Here is a 27312-nt window from a genome sequence, read left to right as displayed (position 1 = left end):
TCCTTATTATAATAAAAACAGTTTTAAGAACCACTTGAGTAGAATATACCGAGGTAACACTGAAAATGTTTAGAAAATGAAAAACGGCCAAAAAGAAAGTTGCCTATACCTTTATTATTATTCGAAGTAATCTCCGTATATTGTATTCATTTCATTTTCTGTCTGTATTGTATGCTAATGTTGTGACCAGACTCCGGCTTGACTATTATATTTATCTTCATTTTTAATTTCGAGTAATCCGCTTGAACCTTGTACCGTCGAAAGAAATGTACCAATTGTACTTTTATTGCCATGAATGAATATGTTTTACCTGAAAAGAATATTGTTGAACTTAGAGAGTAAATAAATAAATATTTATTATAATATTTTCTCTTACTACTAACTACAAGTTTGAATGAACTGCGTTATTACAACATCCGTATGTGAGTAAATCTAATTACAAATTATTTAGTTAATTATATAATTTATCTAAATACATCACACAATTCAGCTAAAATAAACCATTAACCAAATGTCTAAGAATAAAACAATAAAACTTAGGTCGTAAGCTACGCAAGAAGCTAACAACGTTATGTACTTCAATTAATTGCCAAATTTTTACTCTAACCAAAGTTCGGGCGTGTTCTCTGATCTCCTGAAAACAAAGATTGAACAACAACTGACAACTCTTTGATTATTTCCGTGCTGATTAACTCTAATACCTCACCATCTCTATTTCAAAGGGAGGACATATGAATCCAACACCAATGGATATATTTTTTATTTCAAGTCGTGTAGACACACAAGTACCCTTTCATGACTTCAAGGAATCAACGCTATACCATTAGACCTGCGGTAGCGAGATGCCATGACGACAAGATAGACGGTGAAGACGGAGGCTGTCTACGATACCTCTGCAGGGACAATTAATATTATGGTTATCTATGAACAATGCATAATGTGTGAGATTATCCGATATTCGGGGCCTGGAACTGCTGATAGCTGCCGACACAAACGAAAATCACAAACAGGACTTCATCTTGGGCTGGCATGTGTCTCAAGGAGGCATCTTGCTCAGACCACTGATAGATACGATGCAATCGTCAGGTACGAATACCGCCTTCAGCTCCTCGCAGGTACCCATGGAAGACAGTATTTAATGTCCAATTTTGCTCGATGACTTTTTGGCATCTTGTAAGTAGTGACAAAATGCTGTAAAAATTTTGGAGCTTCTTATGTGACTCTCTTGACGTTAACTACTCGTAAAAGTTTTGAATAGATCGAAACATACAGAAATCTGAAGGTACAAGATCAGAGCTATATCAAAAGATACATTATCACCTTCCAGACAAATTCTATTAATTTTTGCTGAGTGGATAAATATATCTATGGTCTAGCTTTATCGTGATAAAAGATTATACCGTTCTTGCACACTTTTATCAACTTCATGCTTTAATATTATCAGTTGTTAAAGTTAAAGTGAAATTAACTTTATTTAAATAGGCTTAAGCTAAGCGCTTTTGAATCGTCACTATATTTTTTTAAATTACTGAATCTACCATAGTTGGCACTGCATATCCAAATCGATTCAGTTCCGCCCGGCAATAAAAGCTCTTTGAGACCATTTCATTTCTCTTTGAGAGAAAGTCCTTATCGTATTTGATAAAATTTTCATCAAACTCTTCAAAAACAGTTCGGTTTTATTACGTCACAATAAATAATCGCGAATTGGTATACGGTTCATGACGTTCCTCCAGTGAGCCCTTACGCTATTTATTTTCTTTATACCAAATAGTTCACCGGCTATGTCGTAACGACTGTAATGCTAATCTTGCTCCACTTTTTCAAAAATGACGTCAATTTTATCCATAGCAGGTGTCCACCTGAGCGAAGTGCATCTTTGACATAAAAATTCTCTGATTACAAAACGCGTATTCCGACTTTGTGTTACTCATATTGACAGTGCATTAGGTCCATAAATGTCTCATTATTTACAGCTAGCATTGAATTTTAAATGTTTTAATTAGATTCACATATTCCGACAGAAATAAATTGTAATGAAAAAATAGCTGGAAACGACACAATACCAAAATGTGTCTTTCCGTGATTATTCTGATGTTGCAAGAGAACGCGGGGATAACCGTCAGATTGTCCGAACGCCTGCTAATCATTGTCGTTATAAAAAGTTATTCCGCCTTTCATTTGTCCCCTCTAGAATAGTGAGACTGTCAAAACCAATTTTATATGAAATATGTTGAAAAGAAAATGTCACTTACCTATGCAGTTTCTTTTACCAAAACTAAATGCTGCAAATGCATGTGGACTCTTCGCAAGGCGATCAGGGTCCATCCATCTCTCCGGAATGAACTGTTCAGAATCAGGACCCCACATTGGATGCCTCAAAGCACCGTATAATAAAATTATACAAACAAATCCTTTTTTTAGGACGCGGTTTTCTGAAAATATTATAATAGATAATAAAGCTAATTTTATAAGACAATAATTTTCGGGAATAGAAAACGCAACAAGGGAGTACGATTTTACTCTTGTATCCTCCGAAAATGTCCAATAAAGAAACAAATTCTGAAACATGAGATAACTGACACTGGTCATAAAAAAAACCTTAAGTTTTTAGCCTGCCTTTTTATTTAATGAACAGATACGCAACTCGCTGTTTAGACTCTGGGATCATTTTTCATTAATTCCATCGAAATGTAATGACGAAATTGACAGATAATACTTTTTGCTTATATATTTAAAGTATTATAATGATACAAGCAGCTACTTACAATTATGAAATAATCTGAAGATGCCAGTGAAACAGGTTATTTACTTAGGTGCCCGTTTTTTTTGCAATTTGCAATACTGTGTATGTAGGTTAAGTCAATACGAGTATAAGTTTATATCAAAGTAAATAGTGTTGTGTCATTACTTGTCTTTCAGTTTCCCGATGACTATAACCAACGTAGATAAATTAAAGCAAGGAAAAGTAAGTAAAAATTCAAAATTTTAGTTCTCCAAAATTCCTAGCTTGTGTAAATATTTATTTATGGATGGCTTCCGAATAAATTTAGTTTTGAAATATTATTTTGATCGAATTTAATTTTAATAGTACATACTTACTTAGCTGAATGTCTTTCGTGAGATATCGGGCAATTAAAGGCACGATAGGGGAGAATCGTAGTGATTCTTTTATTACAGCATCAGTATATTTTAATTTTTGTAAATCGTCCTTGGTAACATCCAAATCAGAATCACCAAATACTTCTTGTATTCTAAAATTAATTTTTATGTTAACTTAAAATAAATGAAATGGAAGATACATCTGCGGATTACTAAATCAAACAAAACATTTTATAATGCTATGGAGTGCATAGGTTAGTTGTGAATTGATTGACGGTTGGGGTTTCAGCCTCTGGTTACTTATATTTGTTTCTCTATGTAGGAATGCGCTGGCCTCTGCAGTTTGTATAAATGCGTCAACTTACGTTTAGGCTTTCCAGTTGACTTCAGCGAAGATTATTAGCAACCAACAAGAACCAACAACCCAGCCTTAGGTGTACAGCATTGTGTACGCACGAGTGATCACTTTAGGGAACACGTCATTATATATTTGCTGGTTTTTATGCGGGTCATGCTTCTTCTATCCTAGAAACTCTATCGGCAACACAATTCAATCTACGCAATATGCAGATATCCGTTAATTCTTTGCTGCCGATTGTTTGAGTTGGTAAATTGAACTTACGAAAAAAAGAAACTAATTTAGTGTCAGATCGCAAAAGGACCGGTTTCCTTCCAAACAGTGAGCTCGATATGCGCATTCTAAAGTGTGGAATGTGGTTGATATGTGAGAAGATGAATCTGAGCAATTGTAGGATTATTTGCTAGCCACAAAAAAAATATTGGCGTAGCCATTGGCTTTGTCCACACTGTGCCGTGTTTTGTTCAAGGTTTGTTGAATCAAGGGTTGTTTTTCATCTTAACTCATGCGCTGCTGTACTGCTGCGATACTGCTGTACCGCGTGGTGTGGTTTTCTGTACCACAAAGCGACCACTATATTGGCGTTGCGTTCGTCAATTATTGATAGCGCCATTTGGTGGTTGTCATATGAAGTCTGATATGTCTCTCGCTATACTTACTCATTGAATATTTTTTCTTGAACATCGGAATAGGTCCCCAAGATTACTAGCATGAAAAATAATAGCGTTGATATTGTTTCAAAACCGGCCACTATCATAGTTGTCATTTCATCAATGATTTGTTGATGACTAAATGTTTTGTTTTGTAAAAGTAGATCGATGAATGGCTTAAACTTTAACTCTGAAATTAAAATAATACTAGTTATAAATAAATAGTTTTTTGAATCAAGCACAAAGGACGCTTGATTTCCGTGTACTTTTATAAACGTGTATATTCATTATCAGTTGCCCCTGCTAACTATTATATATTATATTAATTTTACCAAATAATGAACGCCAAGATATAGTTATTACATGCGTCTCAATCCTATATCCTTTTTAAGTAACATTTAAGTTCATATCTTATGTAATTAACGTTACATCCATAGTTTTACTTATCATACGAAGTTGAACGAAACTAACAAATTAAAGACAGTAAAATAGCTTGTGTCTTCAACAACAAAAATATTACGTTTGATTATGGAACAATATGTTATTTTGTTATTAGGAATAATTTATAGGTTAAAGTTAAATGCAAGAGAAATATATCCTCAAGAAAACATGCGGTTATCTTTCTACTTAACATGGTCGAACCACAGGCGGCGATATGGTAGTTCTAAAAAAATCGGAAATGATTTATAAAAAAGTCGAAATTTCTTACATGCGGTAATTTAACTTTTAATCACTTCTTATGCATATCTTTGTATAGATTGTGGTTCTTGGGTTATTATTATTATATATTAATGCTCAGATGTTAAGCTCGTTTTTGTCTAGTGTTTCTATAATTACCACAATATTGAATAAGTGATCTGTGTGAGAATTTTAATCTATTCAGTTTAACATACCTGAGAGTTTTGTAAGTTCATCTGGTGACATTTTCTTCATTTCTTCTATTCTTTTTTCAAGCACCTTTGAACATATTAAAAGGTCTGCTAATAAAAACTAGAGTTGGAAAAATATATAAATCTAAAAATATAACTTACCTCTTCACTAAATTTGAGTACCTTATCAGAGTAACCAGACATATCTCTATATAATTTTGTTCTTTCATTAATGAAATCGAAAAATCTAAGGGGATTGAGAACTCTTAATGTTACCAGATCAAATAAATTTTGGTATGATTTAAGAAAATCTTCAACATCATGATCAATATTAACACCAAACACTGAACCTGCAACAAATATACAATTATTTTTAAGCAGACATAATAGAATTTATAATGTATCGTATATATAATATATCTACAACAAAATAATATCAAAATTCGATCGTAAACGTACAATACATAAGAGGAGCTCGATACAATTTTAAAATATGGTATTAAATAGTATTATATTTATATATTATAGTTATTAATTTTATTAATTTTATGGTTTAACCTTGTGTTAGTTTACTAGTTTTTATTTTTAAAATATATACAATATGTATAGACTTTTGTGAACTTAGCATGTATTTAAATTGTATTTTTGTGATCAATCTGTCGCAATCTTCTTCATTTTGTACGCATATCTTGAAAATTACCTAAAAATTTATGTTCGGCTAACAGTTGCATTGCAATGAAGGCGTGCTAACAAATACAATTAAAAAACGTACACTAAATTCCATTATTGTTGACCCACCAACCACCCAAGATACTCACCTTTTACTTAGCAGGACCTGTAAATTAATGTAGGCCTTGCCTGCCATAAATATGTAATCTCATCTAAAAATTTTGCTGAATAGCATGCCGATAACAGATCAAATATACAGTGGCTGAATTTGACGGGAACAAACATAAAAATAATACAAATTAAATAAAATCTTTTAAAATAGAAATACTCATGCAATGACAAGGATTTCATAATAATCATAAAAGAGTAAAAGTCTATAAGCCACAATGCAAGCTTGCATTGTTGATCACGCGCGGATATTAACAGTGGTATATGTCTACTATCTGGCGGTAGACTCTAACTTACTAATTTAATAATATGATATTTGAAGATGGAAAAAAAAACAAACCAGACTTTTTAATAGCAATGTGCTGCCTTGGTTGGCATTCGCTTAGTTAAAATCTTATTGTTTTCTTTATTTTATTTTATTTTTTTCGGGAAACAAACAGTACAACTTAATACACTTAAAAAAAAACTTAAAATATAAATCACTCACCAATAAAAGTTTCCACAATTAAATAGTACATAGAAAAATGCGAGCAAATTAATTATAATTCAAAAGTACCTATTTGTAATGAAAATAATTGAAAATCATAAAATAATTATAGATGGTTTTAGTAATAATATTAATAATAATAGCATACATTTTAAGTTAATAAAGAGATGCAATATTATTTAATACTAATGAGAATAAATTGAAACTAAGACATTTTCTTAATTTGTTCAATCAACTTCTGTAACGACCCTGAAAAGTAATCAATTGAACAGAATTCTTCTTCTATTTTTAAAACAAACTCGGCTATGAAAATGCTACTTCATTGATAAATTAAAGCATCCAAACAAACAAAAATACAATTCGTACATAATACATATAATGATTTTCATAATATTAGAGGTATTATGTGATTGTATAGATCTTTGATCTACTTACATTTATATACGTCTAGACTGTGGCAGCTGTGAAAAGCGTCGAAAAAGGCTTAACCTCTATTTTGAGCAATGCACGCACACTAACACACAGTGACATACAAATCGCGAAAGTAAGACGTAGCTTGTCGAAATAAGTCAGTAAAAAGCTGATACCTGATTAAGTCATTGTAGACAGCTAGGCTATTTACACGCTTTATATTAGCTTCACTTGCATGTTTGTATGTATGTTTGTAACTGACTCCTTCATTTTTTTTTCGAGAGGAGTAAAATACATTTACGTATTGAAGACCCCGAAACGAGGCCCATATGTCGGGCTCGGGTGTAAACATCCCCTACCGACTAAAAACCTCCTCTGTGCTGATAGCCCTGAAGGCTTTTACAGCGAAGCCGGGCGGCCTTGGAGGCCGAAAATGTAGCTCACAGGCGCGGGGCGTCTCGGAAGGAGACTCGAACCTCGGACCGCCTGCTCACTAGGCTGGATGGAGAGAAGATCACTAACGATCTAATATATCTGTTAGTCCAGTGGACTCTAGGTTTGAAGAGATTTCGCACTCGCCGGCGAGCGCAGTGATATATGTATGTAAGTATGTGTGAGTGTATGTAAGTGAGTGACTATTTGTGTGTAGTGTTATTGTAGGTGTGTGATTTGTGATGTGAGTGTGATTGTTGTTAAACGATTACAGGACGACAACTATCTCATCGGGCTTCTATCAAAGTGTGTGAATCGTATTATATTAGGTTGTGGCCGCTAAAAATCGTCAAAGTGACTAGTGGCAGCGGTTTGATGTACACGGCCGCGCCTACGTCTTCGAGGGCGGTGTGGTTGGTTTGGTGTCGGTGTTGGTAATGGTGTTGATGTCGCGTTCGCGATCGTAATATAGTCGTCCAGGTCGACTCTGTTTGTTCAGACTGTGGTCTATAGGGGTGTAAGCACATGCCTCCGTCACCAAGATATTTGGGTGCTCGGCCACCTTATCAAAGTAGCGTCGCGATATCTCCTTGAAATGTTGAGCGATGGTCGGCAGCTCTAGATCGCGATGGAGATCTACGTTACGAACGAACCACGGCGCTCCGGTGGCCGTGCGCGTGAATCTATTCTGAACCACTTGCAAACGCCGCTTGGCGGCGCGTGGGCAAATACGATGCTTGAGTACGACATGATGGGACGTACGATGGTCTTGTACAATGTCACCTTGTGTCTGAGCGGTAGTTTGCTTCGCTTGCACACAAGTGGATACAGGCGGCTAAGGACAAACCGGGCTCTATTGCAAACCGTGCTGATATGTTTTGCGAAGTTCATGTTACTGTTAAACGTAACACCTAAATATTTATAATGTTAGGCCCACAGAATAGGGGTTAGTATTTCCAAAGAGTACCGCTGCACTCTTTGAGGGATTGACTTCAATCCGTCATTTTCTGAACCAGTCTCCTAGTTCATTAACGGCGGCCTGAAGCACTCTTATATGAGTCGCGAGGCGCCCCGAGTGGCGCCATAATAAAGAGCCGTGTCGTCCGCATATTGTGCAATTTGCACTTTCTGAGGCTTCGGGAGGTCACTCGTGAAGAGTGAGAAGAGGGTCGGGGACAGAACTGAGCCCTGAGGCACTCCCAACCTGATGGGTCGGGGCGTGGATAACGTGCTTTCTACTCGATAGCGGAAGCTTCGATCAGTAAGGTAGGCTCGTATGATGCGCACGAGCCCGTCTGGCATACCCAGTTCATACAGCTTCAAGATTAAGCCGTTATGCCATACCTTGTCGAATGCCTTCGCGACATCGAAAAACACACGTTTGGACAGAAACCGATGCTCACAGAGGAGCAAACGAGATATCAACTTGTTTATTTAATTATATTACAGATAACATTGACAAAAGAGGCAACATAAGGACATTATTACTCTATTGCGACTCTTGCTTTTGCCAAAATAAGAACAAAATCGAACTAGCCATGCTCCGCTATGCACTGTCTCAATGCGAAAACTTAGAAGTAATTCAAATAAATTACCTAACCCCAGGTCATACGTACATGCCAGTGGATAGTATGCATGCAATTGTAGAACGTGCGGTTAGAAAATCAACTGTGTGGGCACCTTCTCAGTGGCAGACTATCATAGAAATTGCTAGAAAAAACCCGTTTCCCTATGAAGTTCATGTACGAGATGGAAATTTTTTCATGGGTTTTAATGGCATCGTAAATAAATCATTTAAAAAGAATCTAAATCTGCTTATTTCTAGGATAAGTGTTGTAGTTTTCAAAAAGAAAAAGCCAAACGTGATGCTTATTAAAAGATCTATGGCAGCTGATGCTGAATGTTCTGAAATTCCACTGGGAGATATGGGTAACACCAAACCGAAGGAAAATTTATATAGAGCGAAATTACCGATTTCTTGCCAAAAATATAAGGATCTGAAAAACCTTGTTGTAAAAAAAATTATTCCACCTAACTATGCAAAAGAATTTCTGGACTTAGAGCATAATAATAAGACAGTAGACCGCTTGCCAGATACTGATGAAGAGGATTGAAAATGTTTAATTTTGTGATTTTTTCTTTGTATCTTTATTTTATTGATTTGATTTTTAACCAACTTCAAAAAAGGAGGAGGTTCTCAATTCGTCGGAATCTTTTTTTTATGTATGTTCCCCGATTACTTGATCTGCTTTTGATATATTGTCTATGTATACAACTAAAAAGTGAAAAATAAAAACACTACAAAGCATAAAATAACTTCTCTTTCGGAAGTCGAAAGGATGTTTCGGAAGTTAAAAGGGAATAAAAACCGAACCGACACCGACTTCTGAAAGTGAAGTTATTTTATGCTTTGTAGTGTTTTTTTGGAAGTCGGTTGTTTTTTTTTTGTTAAAAAGCTTTTTATTTCTTGACTAAACACCCAAGTATGTTTTTTATTAATAATTTTGTTGATTTCAACTTATACTGAGTACTAGTTTCTTTACTAAGTAAAATTCAACTTATAATTTGATTTTGTTGACTCATTAGTCATTACAATAATAAGGTTTGAGCTGTGTTTATTATAATTACGTTTTGAAAGTTTACATTAAATAAATACAGCTAACTTACTCTCTTTCATTCGTAAAACACTTTCCCACTCCATTCAGTTAAATCAATAACATCAATGCAAGATAATTCTTCACTATGGCTTACGTCTTTATAAATATACTTAAAAATGCCATGCATGTATGCCATTTACAACATTTTATAGCTCTAAACATAATATAAATATTTTGTTGCCATAGAAAATTCCCTAAGGTTACAGCGTTATATAGATCTGTAAAAAATAACTAGTTTGTTGTAAGCCACAAAAACACTGATAATAATTGAGTTAGAAGAATATTTTTATAGCCAACATATAACACGAGAAAAAATAAAAATATGTATTTAAAATCGTGTTGCTACGATGTATAGTTTTTGAGTAACGATTTTTTTTCTAATTTCAAAAAAGTTTTTTGGCTCTGGTGAACATTTCATGTTTTGCGGCTTACAGCAAATACGTTTTCCTACAAAATCAAAGCCGAAATATGGCACAAGCCACAAATGACATCATAATAACATTCGACTGCTATGTCTATACATTTCTGCGTTTACTCCAGTTATTTTAAATTTTATATGTCAATAGGCAACATTGTAAACACTATTTCAGTTTCAGCTGCGTGTTTTGAATTTAGAACCCGATTTGGACAGTAACGTCAATGGCGTAGCAGTTAGTTATTTTTTTAAACCTAGACGAAAAAGAGGGTTGCTATAAGTTTTACGTTCGTCAGTCTGTCCCTATTATTCGAATCAAGATCTGTTCAGTAGAAGGTTTGTATGATTTGATTTAAATATTTGTTTGCTTTGTGCAGCCCCACAGCTGGATCCCATAAGTCCATACAGGCATAAGGACTTGCTTGTACAATATATATAAAACTTTATTTTGTATTGACGAAGTTTTAATTGTTCTCTTTTTTCTTGACGCGAGCATTCCAGCGGAGCTTTGCATCAAGAGTCATACCTAGATATTTAGCTGTATTATCGTATGGTACTATTTCCTTATTTATGTAAACTGGCTCATAATCTGGTTTCTAATTACTAAAGTTTACATGAACAGATTTACTTTCATCAAGTTTAATTCTCCATTTTTAAGTCCACTTAACTACTATGTTTACCGCTATTTTTCTCTGCTGCCTCTTTATGGTTACAACCAACGCCCATTAGAGCAGTATCATCAGCAAAGGTCGCAATAGCGTTATTTTCTATTTCAGGAATGTCATTTGTGTATAGTAGGTACAAGACCGGGCCTAATACACTTCCTTGAGGCACTCCAGCTTTTATTTCCTTAATTTGTGAACAGACATCCTCTTGTCAGACATCTATTGGTAATATAAGATTCAAGAATATCTGCAAATGATTTTGGTAAAGCCATTCTTAGCTTGTCAATAAAGCCTTCATGCTTTGTAGAAAGCCTGCGCCACATCCAGAAATATTGTGGAGCAGACTTCTTTGTTTTCTAAGGCTTTTTCTATAATATTTGTAATTCTATGCACTTGATCTATGGTTGAGTGTTTTTCGCGGAAACCAAACTGGTGCTCTGGAATCAGATTCTTAATCTCTATTATAAGCTTTAGCCGTTTAAGTAGCAACTTCTCAAAAAGCTTGGACATTACAGGAAGCAGGGAAATTGGCCTGTATGATGCTGTTTGGTTCGATGGTTTTCCTGGTTTTGCAATCATGATGACTTCAGCAACTTTCCACAGATCTGGTACATGTCGTAATCTAATTGCACAATAATTATTAAGAATCGTTAATTTAACGTGACCTGTTTTTGGGAGTTGATGAAGAATTTCCCCGGATATCAAATCATATCCAGGAGCTTTTTTTTACTTATATAATATTTTATTTCTCTCAAAACTTCCTAAAGTGAACGGAGCTTAATATCCTCCTGTCCTGTTTGGAGATTAAAATAATCTATATTGTCTGGTGTAAACGTCTCGTTAGGATCACACTCATTTGGGCGAAAAATCTGTTCAAGGTGATCGGCAAATATTTGAGCTTTTTGCTCATTGTTCACGGCCCATTTCCCATATTCCCATATTGAATATAACTAAAATATTTTTATTCGCAAATATTAAAATCCCTTCATTCAATCTAAAAAAGTTAACTAAAAAGTAAATAAAAAAACATGCTTTATATAAAATTCAACTAAAAAATAGAAAATAAATTTTATATGTATAAAGCGTGTTTTTTAGTTTTTTAGACTATTATTTATTTATAAATTTGTTTATTAAACAGCCAGTTGCAGAAAACATCCTTAAAGTTAATGTTTCATTAAATATAATACCGTCACTTTCTTTTTCATTTTGACAGTTAAAGATAATTAATGTGATATAATGAAACATAACCTTTGAATATCTTTCCTGCAACTGGCGGTGAGAAAATATATAGATTGTTTAACATATTATATTCAGATATTATCGTAAAATGATTATTGTAGTAGTATCAACAGTGGCTTAAGCATCTACTTTTACTGATAATCATTTTCAGTACTTACTATATTATTCCTCAGAGAAATTGCAACAATAATGATAAATATATGATACGTTTCACTTAAGAACTTACCACAAATTGTTCGTAGTGCCCCTCTTTCTATAAGTAGTTTATGATCAAACGGCGGCTTTCCTACCATACACTCCAAGTCTTTCATAAGTATTCTGCTCTGTCTATTAAACACAGTCATATATTCATCTAACACTTGCTGATTAAAACTCGGATTTAATTGTTTGCGATGATTTTGCCAACTTGGTACTGTAAAAAAAATATATTTGGTTTTAGTGAATTTGAAGAAAATAGCTGTTCACCAGATTAGGAGTGGAACATTTATCTGATTAGTATCATTAATGTTACCAGGATAAGGAGCGATCTAAAAATTGAGTTCCAATTTAACAAGAACGGCGCTGAAGTAGTAACTGCAAAAGAAGAGAAGTAAAATCGTGAAGAATCACGTGGGAGTGTACGAAATTTAATAGGAGATTAGAGATATACAGACATCAACTTTATGTAAGCATATTTAATTATTAACTTCACACCCCAGAAACTATGTAGAGTACAATAAAAAAAAGAAAAAAAAATATATAATGAAAAGAAAAAATGATCCGTATAGATATTTGACTGTTGAAAAGTAAATTCTTATTACAATTTAACAGCGCAAAGCCTAATTAATTGTAATAATTTTTATTTGTTAAAGCTAGTTATTTTTCTCGTTATGTTATGTTGATATCATTAGAGCCGTGGACATGTTTCAATGCACATCAATGATATTTCGAACACATCAGACATGAATTACTATGCCGATGACAGTACCGTACCATAAAAATAATCATCGACCAGTGCTGGAAGAAACGTGTGACTTCTACAGAGTCCTCTCTTGAGAAGGACCCGGAATAGTATTAAATGAACCTAGTCTAATATAACCCCCAAAGACACAAGTTTTCGCGTTAACCACTATACAAAACCCTATATTTTGTCACAGCACTTCGACAAAATTTACCTAAATGCCTCACCTAGTATTAGAATACTACATTGCGAGTATTCGCTGAATCCGCAGTCATGTGGAAGGCAAGGCGCAAGCCCCATCACTGATACTATAAGCTATAATTCAAACATCGAATTGTAGGGAACCCGTGCCCTGTGAACGGTTTCATTGCACTTCTTCCACCGCTTTTATGACGTAGAGTGGTTCGAAGTGCTGTTGATTCGCCGTACTCCATTTTCGTACAACACCCCACCAACACCCCTAGTGGGGATATCGTCCCCACTATCTGTATGTCTGGCGTTCTGCTACAATGTAGTTTTCATGAAATTTTCTTCCACGTACAACCAAAGTATGGAATGAACTTTCTTGTTTTGTTTTGTTTCCAAGATCATTCAATATTCACTTGCGTCACTTTACTAAAGGACCGGCAACGTTCCTGTGTTTTATCTAGTGCTGCAGGAGAATGTGGATGGCGATGATCACTTATCATTATTATTTGTCTTCCTAAAAAGGTATCAGTTCATTAATATATAAAAAACGTAACAACCGACTTAAAAAACCGCTTCCAAAACAATATAATATGCACTAAAGAGAAAAAAAAATTGCGTATTTTTCTACAAGTTAATAATCAATTATTTTTAGAGTTCTTCAAAGTAAAATAAAATGAAAAATATTAGAAAACCTAAGACTCAATAAAATTATTACGACGATATAATGTAGTTACAATTATTTTTGATTTTGTAATCGATGTCCTCCCGCCGCGGCCGCTCTCGCCTCCTCACGTAGCGCGTGCGACACAAGCACATTTCACCTATAACTACAAACCTACCTTGGCTGACACCGACTCAAATATCCGGATAGCATCCTAAAAGAGCTAGCCTTGTACCGTTTATTTGTTCCTAAGATTTGAATAGTTCCTCTACTTTGTCATGAATCCCAATTAATCATAACCTAACCAAACTACCCTTGAAGTATCAAGTATCCCTTATCCTTTCCAATAAAAAAAGTATCATTGAAATCGGTTGGCGTGAGTTATTCGGCCATTTATCGTGCATATACTAAATGTAAATTTCAGATTTATATAGTTTTCTCTGGATGCCATTGTCAAAATTAGACCAAATCGAATTGGGACCACACGGAAAGCACCAACTTTCAAATAAAAAAAGAACCTCCTCCTTTTTTGAAGTCAGTTAAAATTAAGCATTAATGAAACAAGATGCTGAGCAGAATTTTGAAAGCCACCATTGACTACAGTATCAAGTTCCATCTTATATAAAAGACAACAATGCGAACTGATATACTTCAACTTACAGACCAATGACTTAACGATGGACTCTATCAAAAGCATTTCACAAATCAGAAACTAGTAGAGGTGTGAATGCGATGCAAATAAAGATAGATTATAAGGCCTGTAATTAGTAAAGTCATGAGGCACATCTGATTTGTGCTATTTTCTAAACATATTTTGAGAAACGATAATTACTGTGAAGCTAATAGACCAGGGTCGATAATTTTTGGAACTAAAAAAAAATTACAGTAGGATGAAACCCATTGGTAAAGGACGAGAATATAACAAAAATTAAGTAAAAAATAAATTGCGGGCGATCTGAGGTCGGGAAGTGGAAAAGGGGGGTGTTTTAGGGTAAGAACAGTTTATCTCGATTTCCGGCATAACTACAAGTCCTATGGCAAAAAGTTAATCGGCAAAGTTGTAGGTAATAAAGACATCTACAACTTTTGTTATTACCCTTTTTTCACATAACCTCAAAATTTAGGCGAAAAATTCACAAAACCAAGTTTTTGGTTTTTCATTTTCTCTTTTACAAAAAAAAAAAATCTTTCACGAAATATTGAAAAAGTTACCTTTTTATGTCCCAAATACACTGTAATTTATTTGAATGGGTTTCATCCTACTATTATTTTGTTTCACTTTTTATCAGTTTCAAAGTCTATAAGTCAATATCTAAATTACATTGTCAACTTTAAAAAAATAGCTATACGCGTAAATGACCCTCAACCATCACGCAATGGGTTTTGTTTAAGTTTTACACAGCTTAATTTATTGCTATAAAATAAATATCAAATTAGTATAAGAAAATTTTATCTTACCAGAGCCAAAGATTAATCCATTTCCTATAATTTTTTGTGAGTATTTTTTCAAAAATTTTGGTTTATGAATTTCAGCACTCGACACTTTGAAAACATCGTCGGGGTCTGTTACGACTGCAAATAAAAAATTAAAGAGAAATAATGTTTGCAATGGATTTCATTAATTAATTAATTTTATAAACACTTACAATCTATTTAAAAAATTATATTGAGCTAAAATAATATGTACCTAAAATAGAGATAAAATAAGAATAGCAGAATATGGATGATAGTAATAAGTATCTATATGTATCTATATGTAGGTACAGCTTGTGTTATGTCTTAGAAAAGATGTCAAAAAACAAAAAAAGATGTTGATATAAGAATACAAATTTCTCTTATAAAATAATGTGAGTAAATCAAATGAATAGCCAGATAAGTTCTCAGAGTAGCAAGATAAAATAATTCATTACTATAAGACCTGTACAAATAGTTGAGAGCAAGCGGTCCCTTAGGATACATATTATTATATGTTTAATATATAAATGCCAATTCCGTGGCCATCTGGAGGGCAAAGCCAAATTGGCTTTGAAGAAGCTGGGCGTCATCAATAGAGCACGGCAATACTTCAAGCTGGCCCACATTCTAGCGCTCTACAAAGCGCAGGTCCGGCCACACATGGAGTATTGCTGTCATCTCTGGTCTGGTGCACCCCAGTATCTGCTCGATCCATTTGACCACGTGCAACGTAGAGCAGCTCGAATTGTCGGGGACTCAGTGCTCTGTGAACGGCTGGATCACTTGGCGTTGCGTAGAGACGTCGCTTCATTGTGTGTCTTCTACCGCATTTATCACGGGGAGTGTTCCGAAGAGCTGTTTAACCTGACTCCTGCCGCCGAATTTCACCTTCGCACGACACGCCTCAAGTTAGGATATCATCCCCACCATCTGGATGTGTGGCGGTCTTCCACAGTGCGGTTTTCAAGAAGCTTTCTCCTTCGTACTACAAAGCTGTGGAATGAGCTTCCTTGTGCGGTGTTTCCGGGACGATACGACATAGGTACCTTCAAAAAAAGCGCGTACACCTTCCTTAAAGGCCAGCAACGCTCTTGTGATTCCTCTGGTGTTGCAAGAGAATGTGGGCGGCGGTGATCACTTAACACCAGGTGACCCGTACGCTCGTTTGTCCTCCTATTCCATAAAAAAAAAATTAAATAAAAACATATTTAAGCGTAAGCTTTAGTTTGTCTGGTTTCATCCAAGCCATAGATAAATCGATCAGTATAATTATTAATAATGAAATATGTTTATAATTACTATTTTATTAATTGGTTAATATTATCAATACAGCTTTTAGATATTTGTTACTCTATTTTACGTGAATTTAATAAAAATCTGAATATGCTATATAATAATATAATGCTTGTGGTGATTTTTTTCTAATAAATTAAAATCAGCACATAGCGACGCTGTCTAACTTTCGAGAATGTCCAAGTATTTTAAATTTAGATCGTTAAAATTTTGACTCTTAATTTTTATTGTCTTTAAAATTTGATTTAATTTAAAAAGGAACCAGTGAAAAATATCTTACAAGTGATAATAATCAAATCAAATTTCACATGCGGAATATAATAATATATAATAACAATATAATACCACTCGGCATTAACACTTTTTTGATCTTCAAGTGCAAAAAAAATGCGATCATTTTTTACCAATGTTTTTCGCTTGCCCCACTTTTGTTGGCCTGTTCTCATTTTTAGACAACCATTCACAAGATTGCTGTTTTTTTTTTTCGGGTTATAAGCAATAAATCCACGTGTCGTCTCCTGTGACAATGTCATAAACAGCGTTAGAATGTCCGTGGTCGTACTTAATTAGCATCTGTGAGCACCATTCCACGCGAGCCCGCTTATGCTCCGCTGTTATGTCATGAGGGATCCAACGACAACAAAGTTTCCGAACTTTCAATTCTTCGTGTAAAATTTTCCAAATTCAGAAAATTTGGGATTTCCCCAATAGTCTTCGAATTGTCTCAAAGATAATCCACGGGTTTTCTTCAATTAACCGCTTAACAGTAGCTACATTATTTTCGTTGACTGCAGTTGATGGACGCCCTTCACGAAATTTGTCATGTAAAGAGTCTCCGAAAACCGTAACCAACCTCTCCCAAATTCAGCAAACCATCGCCTCAAGCAAGGTGCTTCTCTCCCAAAAGCATTTCGAAGACGAGCGACACAGTCTTGCGGAGAGAGAGAATATTTAAAATCATAAAAAATCATCGCTCTAAAATCTTTTTGACTTAATTCCATTTTCGTTGCGTTTGTACAACTTTGATGTATGATAAAAAAACAATTGACAAATGATTTCTCGCCAATTTTTTAACTAAGAAGGTTGCAACGTTTCAAAATATATAACATTCGAAATTCAAATAGTTCCGATTAGCTAGAAGTGCAAAATTTCTTTTAGTGTGCCCCATGTATAGCAGTGGGATACATACAGAAGTTTGAACAATTTAAATCATATTTAAAAATGATATGAACGTTGCTTAGTAGGCAAACATGTATAATATCTACTATTCGACCACCGGGTAAATTGCACGCGTTTAACCGGCATTACATAATAAGTGTAATAATTACCATACACAGGGATAAATCCAAAATAACCAACTGCAACGCCTCCTAATTTTGTACAGCCATTAGCCAGGTTTATGATCCCATCCCATACATCTGAAACAAAAAATTGGCACACATTACAAAAGTACAAAATAATTACGAAGTTTGCACCCCTACCTTGGGGCACGAATAGTTCTATGTCATATCAACGTAGGAGATCCTTGGCAAGTACTAAATCAAATCCTGCCAGAGTGGTTATCCTTCGGGTGGTTCCATGTGCCATTGGTCTAGTTCCTAGTCTAGACGGTCAACTCATCTGCTTCTGTAAACCATGGTTTACCGCAGGCTCGCACCCGTCGTTTGCAGCTGTGTACCACGGTACAAGGTGATGTAGGAGTAACCAAAACATCTTATCGAAAATCTCATCTGAAGTGTGCCAAGAGATACGTGGCTGAGAGTGCGCTAAGTCACTAACGGACTAGATTCCAGCCGACCTTTATATTTAATCAACCTTAGCTATGCAAACGGCTCTGGACGACCGATTTTTTTCATTACTTTATTTAGATGACACCAACAAAAACAAACAAATCACTAGCACTGCCGATGAACTGCTGTGCGGTATCCCAGTGTCCGAATGGAATAATTCCGAATGTAGTTTAAAGTATTATCAAAGTCACTAAGAGGCCTGAAATTCAAGTAGCTCGTCAATTAGCTAGCTCCCCACGGTAAAAAAACCAAACTGAAATAGAACTTATGTAGTGAGACAGGCAACTAGAACACTCTGTCACAAAGTGCGACTGTAGGCCAAAGGATATGTTAAGGTTGAGAATATACCTTTTTATAATTTGCTGTATTCGCTTCTTCGTTTCGCTTAGCATTACTTTTCCATTGACGCACTTACTCTAGCGGTCTGGAAGGTATAATTTAATAAAGATCATAGATCAATTGATCAATAACCTGTTAAAATTCAATAAAACTAGACCATTGGTCTTTGCGCTGTGCTACTGACCTAAAAAACATAAGACCACAAGCGCGAGCACGAGCAATAGAGTGTGAGCGGCGGAGATAATATTAGACATTAGAGATTAGAGACTTAATATTAGTTGACGTTCACGCTTGTTTTTCCTATAAACCAATTTTTTTAGCTTATCTCCGAAATCACAGGGCTGCTATAAGGCCTAGGAGAATACGGATGAGCAAAACTTGAAATCTCAAGACTATATGCAGGGGGACTAAGTTGCAGGTAGTTTGTGTTACGTAAAAATATATCTCTGAAGTCAATATTATAAACGAGTAATGTTCTCAGAATTATAATGAATTATAATTATACTCCTTGTCTATTAACAAAAGACAACAATTTTGGCCCAGATTTTGTCAATATCACTTGGACAATTGTGACGAGTTTAGCATTCAATCAAGAATCTGTATGTTTGATAAAGAACAATGGCGAACCTCCATACAAATTTTTGTTAACTTCTTCTTGAGCGTATTAGTATGAAAAATATGTAATAATATAGAGCTTGTATTGCTGAGTTGATTGACGCTAAGAATAGGACTGTAGTAAGTCTACAAATAAATATATTTCAGTTTGAAGTTTTTGAGGTTAGCACTGACCAAATAGCATCTTATGAAATAAAACAAAATATACACAGTATTTTTACATGTATAATAATCTATAGAGTTTATGGAAGCCACCAGGCGATTTGGAACACCAAAACCTATTTAATAAATCATGTGAGGAATGATATATTGAAATATTCTTGTCTTAGTATTTTGTAATCTCTTTTGAAATATCCATTGCATTGGGTGGTGGAAGTGCCACCACCCATCTGCAAATGGTAACACAACGACTGATTGGCTTGAGCTGATGTCAACTGGTGTTCACCTTATAACAGTGATTCTGGCATAAATGCTCTATAGCCATACTTTTCTAATAAACTGATACTATCTCTGAATCTCCTATCTAATATAAAATCGTCACCATTTCTTAAATGCAACCTTAGAGCAGAATTCTCATGATAAAATAAATTATTCATAATGACATCATGTCAAAAAAGTAACACGGAAAATAACCAGGAAATACACAAAAGAACGCGCACCAACTATGAACTAACAAACACAAATGACATGACAGTGACAAGACATTAAGAGATAATATTATTTTTCTTGGTGGTCTCCAGCATAGTGAGTGGTAGTTTATATGCGTTCGTGCAATTTTTATTGTATTTTTGAAGGCTTATCATATAGGAAATCAAAGCATTAGTATGCAAGACAGACAAAGTAATTTTAAGTAAGTAACAGGATAGATATAATAAGTAACTCTACTTGGTCTAAAGACATAAGTCCAAGCCAAAATCGATAAATACTGACATTTCAATTACAGTCAAATGCTCATTAGAGTAATAGTATTCTGTGGTCAAATGGCTGCTTCTTAAGAAAAAGACATTTGAGATCCTTTTTTTAATTGAGTTTTTTCCCTGGCTTAACCAGGATTAAATAGAAGTCTGAAAAATCTTATGAATTTATAATATGTAAATTCGTAATAGTGACGTTTTAATACGCTAAATATTTAACTCAACAATTATTTCGCCATTGTTATTTAAATGTTAAAGGATGAATTATGCTAGATTGTATTGTAGGGCTGCATGTCATGTCCGGTTCGAGACACGGTTTCAAAACTTCACGGACACTGTGATGCCTGGTATACGTATATGGTGAGGAGACGAGAGGAGATAAGGTTATTTCCACCAGAGCGGAGAGGAGATGTGGAAATACTGTTTGGGTATCAAAATACGTCCTCTCCTCTTTAGTGGATACCGGGCCTGAGACGCGTCGTTCCCGTTCGAGCACTTGCGAGACGCCGCACGATGTATGCTGTTCATTAGAGAATAATATTATATAGAATGTTCGTGAACTTCTGAAAACCGAGGGCACGACTCCAACACACTCCGGATTGTGATAAGTCATTCTATATTATATAAGAAAGATAAATGTTTATGTGTTACGTATGTTACCTACATGTAAAAACATAAGACTTCAAAATTAAAAAATAAACAGAATCAAAATTAAGAAATATTATTTTCTATACGTCACAAAGTGGTCTCAATTCAGCATGTTTGCTAGTTTGAGAATCAGCGCTGGTCTTCCGTGGGGCCATTTGGAGACGTCGTCTTAAGGATGATATAAAATAATGACTAATTTTAATTTGTAAGTATAAATTAATAAAAATAATACGGGTTGCACTCCGAAAGTGCCGGCAGAAGTAGAAACTTGAACATTAACGTTGTGCATTTTTGAATATTTTCGAATGATTACGGAATAATTACACAAGAATCGCCTTATTTATTAGAATAATAGTTCTAGCATTTATGTTATCAAATACAATATTCATTTATTTCGCTATCGTACACAATAAATGACAATTTATATTTAAGGTTTAACTTCACCGCTACCATGTTTATGTTCTCCTGGTATCTATGCAGTAATTACATCGTGCGAATGATGTCAGAATGTATAAAGCGTAGATAGAAGATGAAAAATAGATGTGCCACTAAAATATCAATAATAATATGACACAGATATATAAATAAGATTGATATTGAGAGTAGGCGAGGTACACTACAATATCTGCTATCCCTTTCGCGAAAGCGATATCTTTGTTCGGACCCAGTTCATCGGCTCCCAACAAACAATGATTGCCATGGTGATTTCAGTTATTATTAAATTATGAGACCTTGTTGTCTATTACGTTGTACAAATTATCCAGAACGAAACATGAACACATAACACACGTCACAGACTATTGCTATCTCATTTACATAGGCTGACAGCGAATCTAGTGTCCATCTTCTATACTCGCATCAAGAATTGCATAAAGAGATTGCCTTGTGTATGGCAATCTCTTTATTAACTGATTGTCCGGTACCAAAACACTGTATAAAACTATATTATGTATTACGAATTTTCGATCAGGACACGTGTCATGACGCGAGTTTAACATTTTATACCCATCCCTTGAAAAGTGCTCAATGCAGCTAAAGAAGTTTTCACTTTAAAAAACAATGAAATAATGAAACAAATAAAACGAAACTTACACGTGATTAATTTGGATACAATAAACCGCAGTGTATCTCTGTCCGTGACAACGAGTGATATAATTTTAGATTTATCACGCGACTGTGTCAGTTAAAGTTTAAGTTTATGTTTGTGATCACAAATCATGTTTACATTAATTATCATTGTTTGCCATGCAATGAAACGAAAACAATAAAAGACTAAAAAAAAAGTACTAACTCAATAAAAGTAACCAACTATATAGAAGTGAATTACGTTGGCTGCAGCCAGGAGATGTAAAAAAATGCAAATTTACTTAAACTTATTTATTAAAAGAAAGTTATAACTAATTACAATTAATTATCTTAATGTCTACTGATCGATGCTAAATCAAGTAATTAATACAATTATATTTTCCACGATCGTGTAAACGCCGTCAATGATGTCACCTAAGTCACGTTTCTGCTGCGCCTGCGCCTCGTGCCTCAAGTGCCGTGTGCAATGTTTATGGGACTATGCTTATGCGGCGGTTCGCTAGGGATAGGCATGCGTAACACCTCCCCCCGTAGAACAGCGACTATTGCAGGACTTCTCCGAGATGGTCGCTGGTAGGCATCCATGGTCAACTTTTATTTGGTTAGGGTTGATTTTCCGGGGTGCCGGAACAGCATATGTTGCATCAGGGGTGCCGCTGCAGGTCTTCGTGATTCCGTTGGTATCGTTTCTTCTATGTAATTGGAGATATAGTAAAGTTCCAATGAGTGCACATGTACCCTATATTATAAGGTACATGGGTATTGTCGTGTGATAGATTACTGGATCGGTGAAGCTTTCTTGATGTATCAATGATTGATTTGCTATATCATTTTTAAAAGTATGGAGCTTGTGTAGACTTGGTGAATTGAGAATAAATTTTTGTAAAGATTTGAGCTCTGGTTCGATATCCTGAGGCATTTCAATTATTCTTACGACATGTCCTTTGATATGATCGTTTGAATTGGAGATCGTGAAGGTAGGTGCTTTCAAGTTGCAAGTCAGTGGGATAATTGCTAAGTAGCTGCCACGTAAAGTTCGATACTGTTCTTGTCCGCAGGATATTTTTACTTTTGTTGGAGTAGGGAAGCTCATGGTGTAATGTTTGTCGTCAAGTGCTTCCAGGACTTCGTTGTTCACAGTAACTGATATTAATTCACAGGATGGTGGGAGTTCATGATAAGTAATAAGTGGCTGGACACAATCGGACTTTTCCTGAATCTGTAGGTTGGATTTCGATTCGCAGAGAAATAGTGAGTTTAACTGCGGACATTCTGTTTCTATGTACCGAGAACCTTTGCTAGAGATTGCTACGAATGGTAAAGGTGGGATTAAGGTCTTATGGTTTCTGTTAGGAACAAAGGAAAGCTTATAGAAGTCGTATAGTGAACGATCCACAATCGGTACCTTAATAACTATTACTATTTGTTTATCTAGAAAAAAATAACCTAATTTAATAACTTCATACAGTTTTTAAATTCAATTTCAAGGACTTCCTTATTAGAATATAAAATCCTTAGCTTACTTAACATATCCTAAACATCACTAACACTAAATATAGAGTATGGAGTGCTCGATGCACGAATAAATGTTAACGTATTTTCTAAGTTCTGTAACTCTTCACACAAATCTTCTACATTATCTCCTAAGATCAGTAAGTGTTGTGCCAGATGTGCGTACTTTATTAAGTCAGTGTCTTTTCTGGCGTCGCATTGTAATATTACATTTAATGCTTTGTTCATTTTATCTTGATTTCAAACAATACTACTTATTATTTGAGTGCTCCCGGAAACAAATTTCTTATTTAAGCTGACATGATTGTTTAATTATACTTCTAATTTCTTTTCATTATTGCAAGATCTTAATAGCGCGATCGTTCTTTAAGCGTCTGTGTAATCCAAATTACCAGAAATGCTTTTTATGACGGAACTGAGATCGTCGATGAGACCTCTTTGATTTCGTAATGATTGAAATATATTGAGTTTTTTTGTAATTGATGCAATTTTACTACTGAGATGTTCTATGTGTGGATCAAAAAAGAAAACAGTTTTATTATTTAATTCCGTCGTCAATTGAGTGAAACGTTACTTCTTGTCCTAGGGTCGTGCGTAGTACTGTCAGCCATACAAATATCCTGCAATAAGGTGCGGTTTTTAGGGCTTCGCTTAAGGCGAGATTTGGCAACTGGACCGCGTTTTTTCTTTTTGTAAATGTGGATTGGAAGGTCTGCAAGTACAGTATCCTGCGTAAAGCGAGGGGCTTATTTTTGTCGGAATCCCAAAGGATTTTTTATAAATACTTGCTGGTCTGAGGTATAGTCTATCTCCGGTTCCCTATCCTTGTAACGATTTTCAGTCAGTTGGGTGCATCCGTGTAAAGAAGTCATATTGATTATATCATATACTTGACTCATTCGTTTCTTGGTCTTGTAAATACTGCTGAAGTAGATATTCAGTTAAGTCAATGTCAATTGGGTCACGCGGGTCAAAATGTCCTGTTATCAAGTCCAAAGGCCTACACCTTGCGAAACTATGGATGGAGCTATCGTATGCTTAGATGGCATAAGGCATGAGATTAACAGCTGGTTCGTTCCGTTTTTCAAGTTTCAGTATCCTGAGATGTTCAAGGATAGTGGAATGAAATCGTTCTACTATCCCATTGTCGTTTGGTGAATGTGCTAGTATTTTATGATGTTGCATCTTATGGATGATGAATTCTGCAAATAACTGATTTGTAAACTCAGGTCCACCATCTGTCACCACTGTCAATGAGTCACCGTGATGCGTGCAAAATATTAAGAATGCTTGTACGACACTCAGAGCAGTGCTATCTCTTAAGTGGTAAGCTTGCGCGCATGTAGAAAACGCATCTACAATTGTTAAAAATTTTTCGTTTTGAGCTGTAAAAAGATCAAGATGAATTATCTGAGACGGTTTTGAAGGAGGGGGGAACTATTAAAAATCTCTGTTTAATTGGATTTCGGTCATATTTAGCCTGTCCACAAATGCTACATTTATTTATATACCTATTCTTTCATCTTAGGCCAATAGTATTTAGATGATAAGTCCACTTGTAACATTCAGTTATACCACGATGGTTTGTTTTACCCTCGTGATATTTTTTATTATGTCCTGTTGTCGCAAATATTCCTCCACATTTTCTTATTCGATTTTTGTCAAAATGAGATTCATCGAAGAGCCTTTAAAGTTATCTTGTATAATAGGAATAATCTTATATATAGCGAGAGGGGGATGGATTATTATACCTGTTATTCTGTTATTACTTCTGGGTTAATATATTCTTTAACTGCGTTAGCATCGTCATTAGTCAAGCCGAGGAAACGCTTTATCTCGGAAGCAGTCTTTGGAACGGGGAAATTCTGGATGGCAGTGATATTATCGGGATTAGCCTTTATACCATCTGTACTTATTACGTGTCCTAAATATGAGGTTTCTAACTTTAAGAAGTCTGACTTATCCATTTGAATTTTGAAGTTGAAGTTTGAAAACCCTGTTAGGCGGTGCTTGGGGTTGCCAGACTTGCAATGGTCCTGGTGGCTTTGGAGTTCCTGGTAAAACATTAACTGAATTAAATGTAAAAGGCCGCGAGGGTGGCAAATTAAAAGGCTTAATATTACATTTATTTGTTGAGTCATATGAAGACGTAGAATATACTATGCGTTCACCTGGTAATTGGTCATTGCGCTGCTGTAAATATAAGGTGTTGATTTCTTCTTGAACGAACTCCAATGCCGTCTCTATTGTATCCGGTCGCATGCACCGAATACGTGAACCTAATGGGTCTTTCAGATCTCGTACAAACGCTTGTAGGGTTAACTTCTTATATAATGTACGCTTTGCTTCTACGGTAGTGGTTATCGTTTCATGAAGTGTAACGTACGTCATTATTGTACTAAACAGACTCTGACATTTTTCATACAATTCTTGAGGTGATCAATTTTTCTGGGTTAAAAGTGCTAAGTCATTGTTCAAAGCGGTCTCATCTCGCAGGTCAGCAAAATTATTAATTAAGGCATTTCTAATACCCTTCCAATTTTCGGGGATGCCATTTGAATTAATTGTGCGCGCAGCATGTCCGGTAATTTTATTAAGGATACCATTTAATAACGAAAGGTTACTGAATTCATATCCTGGCTCCCCTCTAATAAATTGGGCTACTAGTTGATCACACAAACACACGCGTAAGAACGTTCGGATTTCCATCGAACTCGGGTAACAAGCGTAAGGCCTCGTAAACTTCGTCTACTAAATCTACACTCATTTTTGAATTACTATTATAATGCAAATTAAATAAACCAGAAAATTCTATGCTATCACTATTTTCTAATATTATATCCTCTAAATTCCTACCTCCATCAATTTGCGAGATTCTACTAATACTAATTGATCTAGTGGTCCTCGACTTCCGTGGATGGATTGTTTTTTAAAATAAATAGGTACACGGAGGAAATTACACTGGAAAACAAAAGGAAAGAGAAAAAAATCACAGGAAAATTACAATTAAAATGGTGAGCAACTCTAGTAAGATCTAGGTACTTACCAAATTATCTGCATTTCTCTGCTGTACCGATTTTCGGATACACTGCCTCGCCGCAACTCAAGTAGGTTCTAATAGCCCTTATCGGTGATCGATTCACTGACTCTATTATTTTAGACTATCCTACTGACCGCGCCAATTACGTTGGTTGCAGCCAGGAGATGCAAAAAAATGCAAATTTACTTAAACTTATTTATTAAAAGATAGTTATAACTAATTACAATTAATTATCTTAATATCTATTGATCGATGCTAGATCAAGTAATGTAAAATACAATTATATTTTCCACGATCGGGTAAACGCCGTAAATGATGTCACCTAATTCACGTTTCTGCTGCGCCTGCGCCTCGTGCCTCAAGTGCCGTTTGCAACGTTTATGGGACTATACTTATGCGGCGGTTCGCTAGGGTTAGCTATTTGTAACAAGTGCAAAAACTAAAATAAAATCATTATATAATCTATACATGTGAGCTAAGGTTAAATGTAATCCACAAACCTAAAGCATTCCTTGGTAGTTTATGTAGGTGACCAATGATCGGCAACTTTCCATCATAAGTCGGCAAATCACCCGGATCGTAATAAATAGTAATGTAACAGTACAACAGAAACGTTATCAAAACGAATAAAATTAACGCAATCATCGTGTTGTCGCTATTGAATTTTAAAATAACTAATAATTGATACTCAACGAAGATCACAATTTA

The 27312-nt window shown here is 35.1% G+C and overlaps 1 protein-coding gene across 2 annotated transcripts; it reads right to left on the bottom strand.

Moving 5' to 3' along the window:
• Window positions 1-27312, bottom strand: LOC126968470 (cytochrome P450 4V2-like). Of its 2 annotated transcripts, none has more exons than XM_050813532.1 (10): window positions 27105-27312; window positions 17989-18078; window positions 15371-15484; window positions 12349-12534; window positions 5142-5329; window positions 5004-5067; window positions 4120-4300; window positions 3103-3254; window positions 2256-2435; window positions 1-310 (listed from the first exon to the last, which is right to left on the bottom strand). In XM_050813532.1, exons 1-10 carry the CDS (start codon window positions 27247-27249, stop codon window positions 147-149), a joined length of 1464 nt encoding a protein of 487 aa, XP_050669489.1. In that variant the 5' UTR covers window positions 27250-27312; the 3' UTR covers window positions 1-146. The 2 variants fall into 2 exon arrangements, with proteins under 2 accessions (XP_050669489.1, XP_050669490.1); XM_050813533.1 differs by lacking the exon at window positions 27105-27312 and adding an exon at window positions 26611-26780 and having other exon boundaries at window positions 11-310.

This window comes from Leptidea sinapis, chromosome 15 (assembly GCF_905404315.1).
Source record: "Leptidea sinapis chromosome 15, ilLepSina1.1, whole genome shotgun sequence".
Classification (NCBI taxonomy): domain Eukaryota; kingdom Metazoa; phylum Arthropoda; class Insecta; order Lepidoptera; family Pieridae; genus Leptidea; species Leptidea sinapis.
This window is presented reverse-complemented; position numbering and strand designations above follow the sequence as displayed.

What these genes read in the sequence shown, in the direction of transcription:
- LOC126968470 (XM_050813532.1), bottom strand. Translation starts at nt 27,249, where the DNA reads ATGATTGCGTTAATTTTATTCGTTTTGATAACGTTTCTGTTGTACTGT. An exon ending in TGGATTTATCCCTGTGTATG is followed by an intron (nt 15,485 to 17,988) that starts GTAATTATTACA and finishes TTTTATTTGCAG; the next exon opens with TCGTAACAGACCCCGACGAT. An exon ending in TGGTAAAAGAAACTGCATAG is followed by an intron (nt 311 to 2,255) that starts GTAAGTGACATT and finishes TATTCTTTTCAG; the next exon opens with GTAAAACATATTCATTCATG.